A 12,412-nucleotide genomic window follows, 5' to 3' on the forward strand; every position below is an offset into this window, starting at 1 on the left:
ATAAGCATTTTTTGGACTAAAATGCTAGCTTTAATGGCTACAAAAATGCTTGTATTTGTGTATTTAATCCATTTCTAATTGTAAGGGTTGAAAATGTAACTTAAATAATTACTTTTCACCTCATTTAATCCCATCTCATTAAGTTGTATACTTAAGGTATTAAATTCAATTTTATCTTATTAAATCCTATATTTTAAGATATTTTTCAGTAATAAATGTTGCTAATTAGATCTATGTCAATATTTTTAAAAACATAAACCCATATACATTTTAAAATTGACTCAAAAATAAAACCATTCTTTATCCAAGTGGTGGCTGAGCAATTCAACATCCGAATCAAATTGATCAACCTATGAAGTCATAATTATTTAATAAACTTTTAAAATAGAAATAAATATAAAAAATTACAAAAATTATAAAAAAATTAAACACGTTTACGTAATCAAAACAAAAAAAAAACTGTAATAAATAACAATTATTTTTTATTGATAATAAAACTGAAATACATAATTTAAAATAAACAAAAAATGAAATATAAAAATTGATAATAAATAGTTCAACTTTTAGGTTAATTGTATTAACTTTATTGTCATAAATAAGTAATAAAAATTAATAAAATATACAAATTAAAAAATAAAAAAAAATTGATAAAATTTGCAAAGGAACATGATAAGTTCACCAACAGTGCACTTATTTGAGTTTGCAATGTATTTTATTAGCTGTTGAATAGATTTTTCAGAGGGGTTTTCATGTCCCCCCCCCTCCCCCAAATAGATTTGTATATATTAATAAAATTTACAGTAACCAACCCTCCACTGGGAGTTCATTTTGAGATTTAATAAAAAAAAGGATCATTGGCCTAATTCCAGAACATGATATATAATTATACAATGGTTAAGGACGATTAGTGATTACATAAAATTTTTATACACGTGAATGGTCCACCCATTACAAATTTGGATCAAAGCCCAGATTATGGGTCATGGGTTCCGACTCAGCTAGGCTTCTTACTATGGGTTAGGCTGGGCTAGAAATGATCATCCCTAACCCAAACCACAAAATCGTTGAAGAAAACAATGCCCTAGAAAATCTAATTCAGCAAGTGATGTATCTAGTTTTTTACAATTTTTTATATCCCCACGAATAGTTTTTCATTTCAAATTGTTGAGAATGGATCAGAGCAAGAGTGAATTTACTTTGATATCCTATAGATTCACATTTTTTTTAGTATTGAACCACTCAGCTTTGTGCCCCTATTTCTTGACATAGTACAACACTTTTTCAGCAATAATATAATAACTCCTTCAAAGGTGGTGGAACCAATAGCCGAGCTCGAAACCGCATCTCTTCTGCGACAATCCAGTTTACGTACCAACTACTCGATGTATATATTTACATATAAGCTTCAATGCTTCAACTCAACCTTTAAAGTAAAAGGCTTAACTCTTAATATTTTACATTAAAGAATAGGGTCATTTACTAAAACACCCCCTATAATTTACACTAGATTTACTTAATTGACCTTTCACTATTTAATAGTGGAAAATAACAGTTTTGACCTTCACATTCATTTGAATAAATTTAGTCAAAAGAAATAAAAATAAAAATATCATTTTTGTCCTCAATAAAACACAAACAAGTGAACAACCACTCTTTTTGGCTGTATTTGGTTTGTTTTATGTATGAAGAAGTTTAAACGTAGTTTTAGAATAAACAATCATAGGCCCTTGCCCTTTAGCATTTTTCATTCAGTTTAGGTGAACATGCTACTATTTTCAGATGGCAAACAAACATTTCTTAGTTAAAGGTCAATTATATAAATAGGTTACAAACTATAGGGGTGTTTTAGTAAAATTAAAACTATAAGACGGGTTTAAATAAATCAGGGGTGTTCTAATTAATGACCCTAAAGAATAATGTAAGTCTATTGAATTTGAACGGTTGGACTCCAGTTTACATACCTTTTTTTGCATTAGTTTTGAAATTGGAAATTCATACACCAAAACAGAAACATCTCTTTCATCTATACAGAACCAGCAGCCTATAGACACTATCTATAGAGCCAGCCTATTAAACAGTGTTTGACTTAAAAACCTTTTATTATATCTTCGAATTTTCTAGAAAGATGTCGTGAATGGTCGTCTCCCAAACTGATGATCAAACCGAAACCGAAAAACTGATCCAAACTGACCATTCATGTTTGAGTCGGTTTTCCCTCATGGTCAGTCGGTTTCGGTTCCCTATTCACCAACCTGACCAGGTCGGTTTGGCTGGTCTTGGTCATAAAGCTTGCAACCAAACCAACCTGGCCCGTGTATCCTAGATACATGCCAAAACTCCTGCATTTTAGCACAATGCAACTGTTTTCAGAATCTTGTTCAGTTCAAATACAACCAAAATATGATGCAGTTTCTGTTGGTAGTGTTGCCAATCCAATCCTATATAAAACCATTTGTAGATAAACAGAATTAAACAATAAAAAGTTTCCAGATCACTTGGTAATTTACACTGAACTATCTAGATTTTCAATGATAAATGAAATATTGGAGAGTGCTATGCTAGTTCAATTATTTCACATTTCTACAACACAAGAACATAGTCCCAAGCCTTTGGCAGGTGAAGAAACCATCTGCTCATGAATATAATCTGATCCGTGTTCTTATTGGCTCACGGCACATAGGGCAGAATGTCAAGTTTGCACCGCAATCCTTGCAAGTCTGAATAAGAAAAACAGAAAACAGATGTAATAAGTTTAACTCTGCTATAATGGCAGGGCAATATCAGGAATATGTAATATGCGCAGCTACATGCATGTGTCTTTCATGCACATTTTAAATAAGATAGATTAGTTAATTGAATTGCATCTTGAGTTCTGTCTTCTGAAAGCAGAACCCAATTCCTAGTGACAACTGGAAGAGGATTGGGTATGTTGAAATCTAATTAAGAAAAATAAAAAAGTTCCAACCTAAAAAAATATGCATCTCTACCAAAAAAACCTAAAAAGGTATAAATACTTTGCATTCTAATATATATGGTTCTATATTGTATACTTCATATTGACACTAACTTTATATAAGAGCTTCAGGAAATGCTTACCAGATGACCGCATCCAAATGCCATGTTCTTTGGATTTGTCAAGCATATAGCGCAGACCTTGAATAAAGACCAAAAAATTTCTCAGAATAATATGCCAGTATGAAGATACAATTCTAGCATGTGAAACTGAAAATTACCTGCTCTGTAGTGATTGACTCAACAGGCTCAACATGTTGAAAGCTTGTGGATGACTCCTCAACAGGTTGAAAGCTTGTCATGTGGGGGTATGTTTTAACTGCGCTGTCATGATCGATCACTTCACGTGGAGGAGGAAGTGGTGTTGTACGAGGCGTCCCAGCTTTCACCCCTCTGCATGAGAAGATGACTCCAAAGCTTAGCAATTTCCATGCTATAATTTTAGCTAAAAATTGACTGGATTGATGTTGTTTCTGGCCTTACTCTCTACTTGAGCTGTGTGTGGCTCTATACTGAAAAGGAATTTCCATGAGTGCAGCCAGTGCAAAGGCTGCTTCTTTCTTTGACATTTCTTTGTTCTCGGACATTATCTTTGTGAAGTTAACAAACTGCAACAGAACATTTTGATTGGGAACTATAAGACTAGCCTATGTTCTATAGAGAAATGATTACCACTTAATTAAAGTAGATTGAGATGGTTTGGCCTTGCAGAATTACAACCAACTGAAGTACTAGGGATAAAGAAATAATCAAATGCAAGTGGAAGGTTCCAAAATACCAACAGGAAGACGTAAAAGAACCTTGTTATATATATTAAGAGAACTACAAGCTCCAATCTATTTGCATTTTGATGTTTGTCAGTGCTGCACCAATATGCCATAACCATGGTGCAGCTGCAATAAATGGACTTCCTAACAATTTCTCCATATTCAGAACCTCATGTGTTGTTTTTGATACTAACATCTCTACCTGGTTTTATGATAGATGTTAACATCCTTACCTAAATTTTTCTTTGTTTAAATAATATAATACAACATTATTTAGAAAATATTTCTATAAAAAATCAACCTTAAATTGCAGGATTTAAAAAATGAAAAAATGTTACCCATATTTCATAATTCAAATATTAATTGTTAATTTTATGGAAAATAGGAGTTAATTTAACCACTCTTCATATGGATGTAATACTTCCGAAAGAAGGTTGTATGTTTCAGATATCACCCTTTAAAATATTATTATACTTCAAAAATTTTCTTTGTTTTAAGTAAATCTTTGTCCCAAAAAAAATCTTTTAATTAAAAGAAATACAGGGATGGGGAGTATGGTCCCCACCCCGTTGCCATTCCTATTCATGAGGGGAAAGGAGAGCTTTAATCAGTAAATACAACGTTTCAATCACAATCAGTCATCAATTAATCAACAGACAAATCAGTTGAAGGCCAGTTGGACTGCATCATTAACTCGCTGGTGATATTCATGATGTGGTTGCCTGAGATAGCTAAGCATGAACTAGGTCAACTAAGTTCATTAATAACTAGTCAACCTAGGCTGTGACTCCCTAGTCCCTATCTCAGCCTATGTAGCCCTCAATTTTTTATTCTAGAAAAAAAGAGACTCTTAACTAAATTTTTGTTATCATTCTTTAATGCATATTTGAAATCTAATATTAATTATGGGAATGCATCAATATATTAAATTTAGAACAGATCAATTTTTGACAACCAGATAGTGTCTAGGCACCGCCTAGTCATTACCTCACCACATAGGTAGAGTTTTTTTATCAGCAACAAAGAAGTAATTCATTCATTAAATTTAAGAGAGATACAAGTGTTTGTGGGTTAAAAAGAAAACATACACATTATAGATATAACCCATCACCTTTTTACATTTGAGCCCAAAACATTTGCTGTCTATTCACCCGTTGTTTAGCTAAACCTTTTTACATCTGAATTTTTAATTGCATATCTTTCAAAAACCATTTGAACTGTATAGGCTCATTACTGAAATTCCAGACCACATTCTTTTCCTTCATTAACCACCACACTACCACCTTTGAATCCCCTTCTATGAACATCCTTTCAACCCCTATTTCTTTATCTTTTTGTACCCCAAACACTACTCTACCTAAAGTTATTCCCTTACTGAATCACCTTCTGTTGGACCTGAAAACATTACACAGATATGTTCATTCTCATCCCTTATCAGTACCCCAATCCCAGAAGGCCCAGGATTACCCATGTTACTGCCATCGAAGTTCAACTTCCCCACCCTTTGTTCAGAGGACTCCAATCTTCTTTTATTTTCGGTTTCTTAAGAGGATTACCCTGCTCTTGTTCCCCGGTTTTTAAGGATATCTTTCATAATGAAAATTGAAAGCAATACCAAAGTCCTCAACCATTGTGCTACTCTTACATTGATGGTTTCAATTAATACCAATGTTCAAAGAACCGGGCCAAACATAGAAACACAAAAGGGCTTCACGGGTCAGAGGTTCAACCATGGTCAAACCAGAGGTCAAACCATGATGACATGGCATATACATATATACCATGGGTCACTTAAATACTACAAATAATATATTATACTTGAATGTGGTGGATAGATGGCTTGCTCTTCAAAGTAATTGACTAGGATTCAAAAGTCCTAACTCACATTTTCTTTAGAATATACATGTCTATTAATGCAATATGTACACTAAAGATTCATAAATGAACACAATTAATGAATTAGATTAATGGTAACAAGACAATGAGTGGAAAAAAGGTCATGGGTTTGAATCTTCCCATTTGCATTATAAAAATTCCACACATTTGAGACCTGGGCAATACCTAGAAACCAAGACTGATTCACCAGTTTTCTGGTTGAACTGGCTAGTCAACTGGTTTTGGGTGATTTTTTATCTACTCTGCTTTCTAGGGTATGACCAAACCGGATATAGGGCCAGGTCATGGTTCAACCAGTCTGACTAGCTGATCCGGTCCAGTTTCCTAAACACTGAATACCTCCCCACTTCTTTGTTTCTCATGAAAAATTCTTGCATTCCATTCTTCCCAAATTGTCCAAATCACCTCTGCCCTTGTGTATTTCCACATGATTCTGCCCCTCCTTTTTGTGCATCTCATCACAGATGAGGTGAGCAATTTGTCCAAACCAGCAGAGGGGGTTCCACCATCCAAGAAGAGTAGAAAGACATTCCCAAATACAACAAAGGAATGGACAGGAGATTAAGAGGTGGTAGGCAGTCTCACCATTAAATCTACACACAGCACACCATCTAGAGGACAAAAGACAATTGGTCTTTTCTTTTGTAGCAAATCGCATGTGTTGGTGCATCCATGAAAAACTCCCAACAGAAGGCACTAATTTTTGGCAGAATAGGATACTGCCAAACTTAATTCACAGGGAAGGTTGAGGAAAAAATGGTGGCCACTAAGGAATTAATAAAGGATTTGCAGGAATAACTGCCAGCAATATTAAGAGACCACACACAACCATCCCCAACAGAATTGTCAAGGGCCACCTCACCCAATAGGTTCAAAAGGTTAGACAGAATGGAAATTTCATAATCTCTAAGATTCCTCCTTAAGCCTAAATTCCAAGCCAGTCCAAAGGATGAAAAAGAGGGTTGATAAAATCAAATACAAGTCTCCCTTTGAGGATAGACAGTATATACAGTGAGGGAAACAGGTCTTTTAAAGGAGACTCCCCAATCTAAACATCCTCCCGAAATTTAATCTTATTATCCAAGGACAAATCATACCTAATATGATTGAGAAACAAAGGAAGATCACCATGTATGGCTTTCTAAGGAGTAGCATGGGTAGCTCTGTGCAACAAACCAAATTCCCAACCTCTCTGAGGGCCTAAGAATGCTAATTACCACACTATGCCAAAGTTTTTCATTCTCTAGTGTGAATCTCCACAACCATTTACCCAACAGAGACAAATTCTTCTCTCACATTACCTATTCCCAAACCACGTTCCTCCTCGTCACCTTTTTCCATCTAACCCAAATGATCTTTCTTTCCCTCCCCTAATTCCCACAAAAAAAAATATCTCATCTTTTCAATCCTTTTCACTATCACCTAAGACATCCTAAACACCATGTAATACACAGGAAGATTTGCTAATGTGGACTTAATCAAATTTGTAATCTGAAGAGCTATACTCGAAGTTGCAAGGAGGAGAAGAGAACCACAGAACTGAAGAGAATGTCGAATTGTACTAGGCAGTCGACCAGTCTTTTATTTATAGATGAATATAGTACAAGGTACAAGAAATTACTGGGATGCCCCTGATTAGTGATTGGACACCCAGATGGCTTAAATCACTAAACAGGATTAGGACCATTAACACAGGCCCAGTTACAAGATAAGTTAAACATAAGACTGAGCTAATAAGAACTCTTATCAGCCGAACATCACTCTAACATTCTAACACTCCCCCTCAAGCTAAGCATGGATATCAATCATGTTTAGCTTGCCAAGTATGTCCCTGAACTTTGTTGATGCCAGCCCTTTTGTTAATACATCTGCAATCTGCATCTCTGATGGAGTATAAGGTACACAGAGTTCTCCTGAAATAATTCTCTCTCTGACAAAGTGTCGATCAATTTCAATATGTTTTGTCCTGTCATGCTGTACGGAATTGTTGGCAATGTTGATAGTAGCTTTATTATCACAATACAGCTTGAGAGGACCCTCAGTCTTGATACCAAGCTCATTAAGGAGAGTTTTGAGCCATAAGAGTCAGCAACCCCGTCTGCCATAGCCCGGTATTCTGCTTCTGCACTAGATCTAGCCACAGCATTCTGCTTCTTACTGCGCCATGTGACTAGGTTTCCTCCCAAGAATGTACAGTAACTTGAGGTTGATTTTCTGTCTCCAACAGACCCAACCCAATCAACATCAGTGTAGGCTTCAATTTCAAGTCTACTGTTTTTTCTGAATAGAATTCCTTTCCCTGGGCAAGTCTTCAATTATCTGAGGATTCTTTCCACTGCTCTCATATGAGGGGCCTTTGGTGAGTGCATGAATTGACTGACAACATGCACTGCATAGGCAATGTCTGGCCGAGTAAGGGATAAGTATATCAGTTTTCCTACCAATTTTTGGTACCTTTCCTTATCACAATATTCCTCACCCATTGATTCTTGTAATCCTTGGCTTGGTTCTATTGGAGTGTCTGCTGGCCTGCACCCCATCATGTCTGTTTCCTCTAGAAGATCTAGCACATACTTTCTTTGACATATGTAGATTCCTTCTCTTGATCTAGCAACTTCAATCCCAAGAAAGTATCTCAGATTTCCCCGGTCTTTGATCTCAAATTCTGAAGCTAAGAACTCCTTCAGCCTCTTCATCTCTTTCACATCATTTCCAGTAATCACCATATCATCCACATACACAATGAGTGTTGTAAGTTTGTCACCCTGTCTCCTTGTAAACAATGTATGATCTGCACTGCTCTGAGTGTACCCTACTTTCTTCATAGCCAAACAAAGTCTCTCAAACCATGCCCGGGGAGATTGCTTCAAACCATATAATGCTTTCCTTAGTTTACATACCTTCTTTCCAACATCATATCCAGGTGGGGGTTCCATGAATACCTCTTCATGAAGTCCCCAAGAGAATTTTGCTGCTAGTGACAGTAGAACCCTGATTGTGTTGAGCTCTTGTAGTCAATTCCTTCCTTTTGTGTAAATCCCTTTGCCACAAGTCTGGCCTTGTACCTCTCAATTGGCCCATCTTCCCTATGCTTTACTGTGAATACCCACTTGCACCCAACAATGCCTTTCCCCTCTGGCAGGTCCACCAATTCCCACGTCCTTTCTTTCATTAGGGCTTTCATCTCCTCATTCATGGCTTCTTTCCACCTTGGATCAGATGCCACCTCTGAATACCTGGAAGGGATACATACAGAGGAAAGAGCAGACAAAAGGAGTGATAGGCAGGGGATAAGTGTGAGTAAGAAACATAATCAGCTATGGGATGCCAAGTGGTACAAAAGCGAACAGGCTTACGGAGAGCAATAGGAAGATCCAAATCTGAATTGAGAGAGTTGGAATTACCTTGGATTGTAGAGACAGATTGATCTGAGTTCAACTGGTTGCAATCATGAGGTTGAGGGGCCTTCTTCCTTCTACTGTATGTAAGTATCTCTTTCTCTTGTTCACCGGAACCTTCAGAAGCATCAGCCGAATCTGGAGAAGTAACTGGCACAGTGGGAGTCTCACTAGGTTGACCCAGAATGTTACAGCTAGTAGTAGTGGAAGGTGATGAAATGGGAACAAAAAAGAAGGGAGAATGAGAATCCTCTTCCATCCCACTACTCTCCCTCTGAAGAGGATTCTGAGAAGACTAGAAATAGGGTTGAGACTCAAAAAAGACTACATCTCTGGTGACATTTTTTCTTGGAGATAGGATCACAACACTTATACCCCTTTTGTGTAGGAGAGTACCCCAAAAATATTCCCTTTGTAGCCTTAGGATCCAGCTTGGTTTTCTTTGGATCTTTCACATGTATGAAGCATGTACAACCAAAAACCCGTGGGGGAAGAGGAAATTCTGGAATAGTGGAACACAAAACAAAGAAAGGGGTCTTCATACCCAGTACCTTAGATGGCATCCGATTTATCAGGTATGATGCAGTGAGAATAGCTTGAGACCAATATTGCTTGGGCACATTGTGTTGGAAAAGAAGGGCTTGAGCTGTCTCCAATAGGTGCTTGTTCTTGCACTCAACAACCCCATTTTGCTGAGGGGTGTAAGCACATGATGATTGATGTAACATGCCTGCATCTTCCATGAATGAGTTCAGGGATCTTTCAAAGTATTCAGCTGCATTGTCTGAATGGAATTGCTTGATCTTTTTATCAAATTGTGTTTCAACCATCTTGCAAAACATCATAGTTATACGGGGAACTTCATCACGTCCTTTCAACAGATAAATCCAAGTGCACCGAGAATAATGGTCAATAAAACTGATAAAGTAACGGAAGCCGTCAATGGAAACAATGGGAGAAGGACCCCAAACATCAGAATGAACCAAATCAAAAGGGGCTTGAATTTCATTTCTAGAAATTGGATACATTGATCTGCATTGTTTTGACATTTGACACACATCACAAATTAAACTTTGACTCGGAATGCCCTTACATAATTCAGGAAACAACATTGCTAAAGAAGAAAAAGACAAATGACCTAGGCTAGCATGCCACAAGTGCAGCCTAGCTATTGACTCCACACATTCCAGACTAGTAGTAGAAGCTTGCAAGGCTGAGCTGACATCTTCATCAAAATGGTAGAGGCCCCCATACTCATGACCACTCCCAATCGTTCTCCTCGTCAATCTGTCCTGGAAGACACAATGAGAAGGAAAGAAAGTTATACTGCAGTTCAAATTTTTTGTAAGCTTTGAAACAGACAACAGATTTGAGGTAAGACTAGGAACATGTAGGACTAATTTAAGAGAGAGATCCTTGCTTAGGCCAACCACCCCCTTTCCAGAGATGGTGGAGAGGGACCCATCAGCTACTCTCATCTTATCCTGGCCAGACAACAAATGATATGTAGAGAATAAGGAGGACATATGTGTCATATGGTCAGTGGCTCCGGAATCAATCACCCAAGAGGTAAAATTAATGGAACTAGTTGCACTAAATGTAGAGGCTGTACCTGATTTGGCATGAGAGGTGGAAGCTAAAGAATTGTTCTTCAGATGAGCTAATGCCCGGCTGAGAACCTCTACCTCACTAGCTGTGAATCCCGAAGTACTTGGTCCAGAGGAGTCGGCAGCCTACCTTGCTGTGGAAGAGGACACTGTCTGAGTACTCTGTGAGTTATCACTACTATTGTTGGTGGCAAGATTCCCACTTACTGTGTGGCCCTTATGTTGCCTTTTGTCCTTTCTCAGAGCAGCTGGCTTCAGATGAGGGTACAAGACCCAACATTTCTCCTTTGTGTGTTTCTCACCACCACAAGGGGTACACTTGAGGGACTTCTTGTCTGAAAATCTATTCCCCTTAGTGGAGACTAAGGCTAAATGTTCTCCAGGTAGTTCTGTTGAATGTGTCTGGGAGTCAACTTGCATCTCCTTTCTCCTTACTTCTTCATTCCTCACCAAGTAGTAGACATGGTCAAGCTCAGGTAATTCATCTCTCCCTAGAATCTGTGACCTTATACCTTCATATACAGGGTCAAGACCCACCAGAAACTTGAAGGTTCTGCCCTCCTCAATCTGCTTGTCATGCCTCCCCTTATCATTGGCATTTTTCCAATCCAAAATCAAGTGGTGGTCAAGCTCTTCCCAGAGGCCTTCTAGTGTTGCAAAGTAGGTTGCCACAGACATGTCTCCTTGCCTTAGGGCTGCAATGTCTTGGTTCAGCCTGTAGATTCTAGCATTGTTCTTTTTTTGGCCATATGTCTTAGATACTTTCTCCCAAATTTCAGCAGCTGTAGGGAAGTGATGAACAGTTCTGGTCACCCTAGGAGTCATAGAGGCCAGCAACCAAGACATGACTGTGGCATTTTCCTTGCACTACACGGTGTATTCAGGACTGCCCATTTCTGGTTGTTTCTTGTCTCCATCCAAATAGCCAGTGAGTTCACAAGAGGTAATGAACAGCATTGCAGAGACGGACCACTCTCTGAAGTTGTACTCATCTAGTGGCACACTTGTAATCTGCAAGCTGTGCAGATTAGGGTTTTCCAGGTTTGAGGACCTTGTGACAGGTCTGTTATCTCTAGAGGAAACTTCACCGGATAGTGAGGACAACCTGACTTCAGTCCAAGAGTTGTTCACAGTACTATAGGTGATTCTGTTAAGGACTGGCCAAATTGGTCACTGTGTTCACAGTACTGGTAGAAGTGTTCACAGTTCGGGTACAGTAGCAAGTAGAGGTCTGTAACTGAACCAGTTCACAGTGCTGGTAAAAGTTTAAGGCTGAAACTGTGTGGTGCAAAAGTTGCTGCAGTTCTGGTAAAAAATAAAGGTCTGTAACTGAACCAGTTCAGTCCAAGAGTAGGGCTGATAACCGACCTGAAGAAAATCTGTAACGGAAGTTGCCGCAGTTCTGTAAGAGTCTTGCTGATGCACCGAGACTGCAACTGTAGAAGCTGATGCACCGAAACTGCAACTGTAGAAGAAGCTAAGTCTTTACCACTTGTTCTGCACAAGTCTTGCTGGAGCACGAAGCTGCAACTGTAGAGGAAGTTCTCCCCCTCTCGGATAGTGCTAGGACTGCTGAATCAGCCCTCAACCACGTCTGTCCTATACAGACCTCTCTTAGTAGCCCAATAGCTACTACTTACTGAAAATAATCTAGTAGGACATCTACTTCTGGGTCTTACTTCCCTTGAGTCCTGCAACCAAGAGAAACCCTAGGTTCGAACTTGCTTTACTC

At 38.2% G+C, this 12,412-nt stretch overlaps 1 protein-coding gene across 2 annotated transcripts in view; it reads right to left on the bottom strand.

Annotated features, from left to right (window-relative positions):
• Window positions 1–2,344: 2,344 nt before the first annotated feature.
• LOC148873856 (E3 ubiquitin-protein ligase RGLG3-like) overlaps window positions 2,345–12,412 on the bottom strand; it is a 98,321-nt gene continuing 88,253 nt past the window's right edge. For both annotated transcript variants that reach the window (XM_088963637.1, XM_088963636.1), the window contains exons 10-13: window positions 3,496–3,620; window positions 3,234–3,405; window positions 3,097–3,153; window positions 2,345–2,717 (exon numbers count right to left, since the gene is read on the bottom strand). In XM_088963637.1, the coding sequence (XP_088819763.1) occupies window positions 2,634–2,717; window positions 3,097–3,153; window positions 3,234–3,405; window positions 3,496–3,620 (438 nt within the window). In that variant the 3' untranslated portion in view covers window positions 2,345–2,633. The remainder of the gene's footprint in view (window positions 2,718–3,096; window positions 3,154–3,233; window positions 3,406–3,495; window positions 3,621–12,412) is intronic.

Source organism: Nelumbo lutea, chromosome 1 (genome assembly GCF_056320005.1).
Source record: "Nelumbo lutea isolate HS-2025 chromosome 1, American lotus-T2T, whole genome shotgun sequence".
NCBI lineage: Eukaryota > Viridiplantae > Streptophyta > Magnoliopsida > Proteales > Nelumbonaceae > Nelumbo > Nelumbo lutea.